The 6,119-nt window shown below is 36.1% G+C and overlaps 1 protein-coding gene across 1 annotated transcript; it reads left to right on the top strand.

Annotated features, from left to right (window-relative positions):
• Positions 1-875: 875 nt before the first annotated feature.
• On the top strand, positions 876-1,853 carry LOC100618260 (olfactory receptor 4K15-like). The gene has a single exon (XM_007506656.3). The coding sequence runs from the start codon at positions 879-881 to the stop codon at positions 1,851-1,853; it is 975 nt and encodes a 324-aa protein (XP_007506718.2). The 5' UTR covers positions 876-878.
• The last annotated feature ends 4,266 nt before the right edge of the window (positions 1,854-6,119 follow it).

Below are 6,119 nucleotides of genomic sequence, written 5' to 3'. Positions count from 1 at the left end.
TTTACCCCATTCTCTGAGTCTTCTCTTTTCTATTTGAAGCATCGCCACTTTTAAAAATTGATGCTCAAATGATATAGTCTCTAACTCCTTTATCTTATGATGCTGGCTGTTGTCCTCTAGAACTAATGAATCTAAGTGTAGATTGAAGCGCACTTTTAAAAAATTGCGTTTATTTTTCTTATTTTTTTAAATGTGTATTTTATTTTGCAACAAGGCTAATATGAAAATATATTTTGCATCATTTCACAAATAAAATTGATGTGACATTACTTGCTTTCTCAAGATGGGGAGGAGGGAGAGAGAAGGAGAAAATTTGGAATTCCAAATTTTAAAAAATAAATGTTACTATCAAATCTCAATCAGGTTGCTTATGGTCTAAGGGAGGAGAAAAAGGAGATAGGGAGGGAGGATAAAGAACTCTACATTTTAAAAACGTTAAAATTTTATGTAATTGGGGCAATATTATTAAAATGAATTTTAATTTACTTGCAATTGGGAAATATTTAGTGAAATAAAATATATTTATTTTTGAAAAAATACATTCCTTCACAGAAATCTGAAAAGTTTTATAATTAGGTTGCGTGGTAAGTTTCTTCATTTTATTGGATATGTGAAGAGGCTTTGACATTCTAGCTGGTTCTTCATTGTCATAACAGCCTTTGAACTCTGTAAGTTGCAGAAAAGGATAATCTTCAGGGATGGGTCATCCTTCTTCATGAAGGCCACTAAGGGAATAAGTATTCTTTATTTTCATAATAAGAAGGAGGGAATAAGGATTTCTCAGAAGACTTTAAAATCCTGCCTCAATTCACTTCTATTAATTGATCTCTGCTTTTTCTTTTTAGATAACCAAAAAGCATTTCTTTCAAATCAAATCAATGAATGGGACAAATCACTCTCGAGTTTCTGAGTTCATCTTGTTGGGACTCTCTGATTCCCCAGAACTCCAACCTCTCTTCTTTGTTGTGTTCTCAGTTCTCTACGTTGCTATTGTGATGGGAAACTTCCTCATCATCCTCACTGTGACTTCAGACCCACGTCTTCATTCTCCTATGTATTTTTTACTTGCAAACCTCTCCTTTATGGATATCTGTGTGGCTTCTTTTGCAACCCCTAAGGTGATTGCGGACTTTCTTGTTGAGCAGAAGACTATCTCCTTTGAGGCTTGTCTGGCTCAGATTTTCTTTGTACACCTTTTCGCGGGTAGCGAAATGGTACTTCTTGTGTCTATGGCCTATGATCGCTACGTTGCCATATGCAAACCTCTCCACTACATGACCATCATGAGTCGGCGTGTCTGCATCATTCTGGTCATCATCTCCTGGTGTGTTGGCTTCATACACACAACCAGCCAGCTGGCATTTACAGTCAACTTGCCCTTCTGTGGTCCCAACAAGGTTGACAGCTTTTTCTGTGACCTCCCTCTGGTGACCAAACTTGCTTGTCTAGACACCTATGTTGTCAGCTTACTAATTGTTGCAGACAGTGGCTTCCTCTCCCTGAGCTCCTTTCTCCTCCTGGTTATTTCATATACAGTCATCCTCATCACAGTACGAAGTCGTTCCTCAGCCAGTATGGCAAAGGCACGCTCTACACTGACTGCCCATATCACCGTAGTCACCCTGTTCTTTGGGCCATGCATCTTTATCTATGTGTGGCCCTTCAGTAGCTACTCAGTAGACAAAGTCCTTGCAGTATTTTATACCATCTTCACTCCCATATTAAACCCAACAATTTATACCCTACGGAACAAAGAGGTGAAGGCAGCTATGTCTAAACTAAAAAGCCGATACTTAAACACCAACAAAGTATCTGTTGTAATAAGAAGTGTCTTCTCCTTGGAACCCAAGTAGCAGTCTTTCTCTAACTTTTTTTCTAATATATTGTCTCTCTACTGTGACCAAATACCACTATAATATTAATGCAGAACTCTTGAATTGCTTGTGTCAAAAAGCAAGAATGGAAAAGTAGTTGCAGGGACAGCTAAGTGGCTGAGTGGATTGAGAGCCAGACCTAGAGGTGGAAAGTCTTGGGAACAAATCTGCCCTCAAATACTTTCTAGCTATGTAACCCTGGGCAAGTCACTTAACCCCCATTGCCTAGCCCTTATTGCTCTTCTGACTTGGAACTAATAGAGAATAGTGACTGAGATGGTAAGGGTTTTTTTTTTTTATTAAAAATTTTAATTATTTACTGTTTTATTTTTTAAATTAATTACCTGAAAAACAATTTTTTACCCTTCATTTTCTTTAAGTTTAAGCCAAATTCTCAATCTCTCTCCTTCTCTCCCTCCATTCCCCTCTCCTCAAAACAGAAAGAAATCTGATATTTATTTTACATGTGAAATAGTGTAAAACATGTAAGGTTTTTATTAGAAAAAGGAAAATAGTTGTGATATTTGTTAAAATGGGTTAATGTGGCATTGACAAAACAAGAAAGTATAATGTAGTAGTTGATATTTTCTTCCTTCCCTCTTGCCTATTCTAAAGTAAAGTCAACTCTTACTAAGGAGTTAGGTCAGAAATGAATTTATGTAACTTAAGTAAAAGGCAAAAGAGATCCATGTGGAGGAACCCTGAATTACAATGAGTACATACTCATTGTGGGGAAAAATGAAAAAACAAAAAACAAACCCTGTAGGCTAGAAGATCAAGAAACTGCTTAATACTGAGGAAAGAACCCTCTCTTTTTAAAAACCATTCAATTGCTAAATATTCATCTAGCTGCAATCTACATTTTTTTAATAAACTCTTACCTTCTTTCTTAGAATCAATATTGTGTATTGGCTCCAAGGCAGAAGAGTAGTAAGGGGTAGGCAATGGGGGTTAAGTGACTTGCCCATGGCCACACAGCTGGGAATTGTCTGAGGTCATATTTGAACCCAGGACCTCCCATCTCTAGGCCAGGCTCTCAATCCACTGTGCTACCCTGCTGTCCTCCCCCACCCCCCCACCCTCCCACCCCCACAACTTACATTTTCAACTTCACTTCTTACTATTTGCTTTCATAGTTCTACATTACAACAGATTACTCTTTCTACTTCTTATTGTCTTGATTTCTTGCTCATTGTCTAGAGGCAGAGAGGTGGTGAAGCACATAGAACATTGGATCTACCATCAGAAAGTCTTGAGTTTGAATTTTGACTCAGATGATTCCTAGTTATTTGACCCTACGCAGGCCACCTAATCACACCCTGCCTCAATTTCCTCAAATAGAAAATGGAGGTAATAATAGCAAGTACCTCCCAGCATTGCCGTGATATATTTGAAAAGCAATGAGAACATAGTAGGTATTTAATAAATGATTATCCATTCAGATTCTTTTTTTTTCTTCCCACACCATCTCATAGGCCTTGGAATTCCAGGAGAATATCAGCTCTGTGAGAGAAGGAATCATTTTTATTTTTGTCTTTGTGTTCCAAGCACATAGCCTAGGATTTGAAATTTTGTAGATGTTTAATAAATGTTTGTGACCTGAATGGAATCGAATTCTTCACTCTCCACCACTCTCCATTTCATTTCCTTTGAAATTCTTCTCCTTTCAAATTCCAACACAGGAACTCTGCCTCCCTTGAAGCCTTCTTTATTGCTTGAGCTAAAACTGACTTCTGCTTCAAATTTTACATAGCACCATACATACTTTTCTGTCTGCATATCCCACTTCCACCACTACATCCATTATAATGTAAACTTCTTGAATAGAGGGCCTTATGCCTTCTTTTTTTTTTCCTTCCAATTTGATCTCTATATACCTAATGCAGTGGAAAGAGCTCTGACTCTCAAGTCAGAGGATCTGAGTTAAAATGCCATCTTGAATGTTTACTACCTGTGTTATTTTGAGCAAATCATTTAATATCTTAGAACCTCACTTTCCTTATTTGTAAAAGTAGATCTAGAAAGTACCAAAAGAAGAAAGCATTTTTTATGATGAGTCATTTGTGAATATCTTGGAAATTTGCTTTGCTGATAATAGTTAATTGACAAAGTATCATTTAACAAAAAATCTCTCTCTCTCTCTCTCTCTCTCTCTCTCTATATATATATATATATATATATATATGTATATATATATATATATATATATATATATATATATAACTATGTTTTCCTTGTTTCTATTAAAAACAGTTCTTTTTCTAAGAGTGCCAACAAGGTCCTGAGTTACTATGGAATAATTTGGCTTCCAAGGAATGGTTTAGATGCTTCCAATAAGAAAAAAAAAGAACTCTGTGCATATGTGTGTTTCTATTTATGTGTGCGTGTGTGTGTGTGTGCGCGTGTGCATGCGTGCATTCTGGAGGGGTGCAACCTTGATTGAATGCCACAGAGAAAGTAAAAGTCATGCATTATGGAATTTTATGAGGCTTTAAATGAACCAATTTCTAGCTGTTTTAGAAACTTCTGAACAGTCAGATTGGCTTCCTTAAGTCAGGCCTAGGCACTGGGATTTTTCAGTTTGAACTACACCATACACTCCAGAGAACTGAAAAGCTTGCTGATGATAATTTGCATAAAGAAACACAGATTTGTACACCCATTACAATAGCATTCATGGGATCTTTACATATTTAACTACTTTCCCCATGAACATGTTGAAAAAGTCAACTTCATTCAGTCCATTTTTTTGCACCAGCAGCAGAGAAAATAAAAATGTTGAGAAAAGCATGCATTTCCTAAAGTACTCCATTATCATTATCTCTCTTGAGATGTGTAGGCCAGTGTGTTTTTCTGTATTTTTTTAGAAAGGGAATTCTTCAAAGAGAAAGTGAGGAAGAATACATTGCTTTATCATTCATCCCATATTTTACCATTTTTACAAGAAGTATCATTTAAAAGACCTTATCAAATGGGCAAGAGACATGAATAGGCATTTTTCAGATAAAGAAATCAAAACTATCAATACACACATAAAAATATTTTAAATCTCTCATAATTAAAGAAATGCAAATCAAAACAACTCTGTGATACCACCTCACACATAGTAGATTGGTCAAAATAACAGCAAAGGAAAATAACAAATGTTGGAGAGGATGTGGCAAAATTGGGGCACTAATAACCTGCTGGTGGAGTTGTGAATTGATCCAACCATTCTGGAGGGCAATTTGGAACTATGCCCAAAGGGTGATAAAAGAGTGTCTGCCCTTTGATCCAGCCATAGCACTGCTGGGTTTATACCCCAAAGAGACAATAGGGAAAAATACCTGTACAAAAATATTTATAATTGTACTCTTTGTAGTGGCAAAAAATTGGAAAATGAGAAGATGTCCCTCAATTGGGGAACAAATTGTGGCATCTGATGGTAATGTAATACTACTGTGCTGAAAGGAATTATAAAGTGGAGGAATTCCATGGGAACTGGAACAACCTCCAGGAATTGATGCAGAGTGAAAGGAGCAGAACCAGGAGAACATTGTACACAGAGACTGATACACTGTTTTACAATGGAATATAATGGACTTCTCTACTACCAGCAATGCAATGATCCAGGACAATTCTGAGGTACTTTTGAGAAAGAATACTATCCACATTCAGAGGAAGAACTGTGGGAGTAGAAACACAGAAGAAAAACATAGGATCGATCACGTGACTCAATGGGGATATGATTGGGGATGTTGACTTTACATGGTCTGTTGAAAATATGAATAATATGGAAATAAGTATTGAACAATGATACATGTATAACACGATGGAATTTCTTTTCAGCTATGGGAGGGGGGAAATACTATTGAATACTATTGTGCTATATGAAATGTCAAACGAGGTTATTTTAAAAATCTGGAAAGATTTATATGAAGTGATGCAAAGTGAAAGAACAGAACCAAAATAATGTATCCAGTGATAGCAAATATGTATGATGATCAGGCATGGATAACATTATCAGTAATGCAAGGAACCAAGACAACTCCAAGAGACTCATGACCAACAAGGTCATCCATCACCATAGAAGAAAGTGATAGCGTCTGAATGTAGATGTAAGGATACTATTTTTTGCTTTATTATATTCATGAGATTTTTTCCTTCAAAAATGATATATATCTTCTTTTACAACATGATAAATATGGAAATTTGTATTGCATGATAGTACATGTATAAGTTATAACATATTCTTTGTCATATTAA

Source organism: Monodelphis domestica, chromosome 1, assembly GCF_027887165.1.
Source record: "Monodelphis domestica isolate mMonDom1 chromosome 1, mMonDom1.pri, whole genome shotgun sequence".
NCBI lineage: Eukaryota > Metazoa > Chordata > Mammalia > Didelphimorphia > Didelphidae > Monodelphis > Monodelphis domestica.
This window is presented reverse-complemented; position numbering and strand designations above follow the sequence as displayed.

Bases quoted from the DNA above. Each gene is read 5' to 3' on its own strand.
- LOC100618260 (XM_007506656.3), top strand. From the start codon at position 879: ATGAATGGGACAAATCACTCTCGAGTTTCTGAGTTCATCTTGTTGGGA.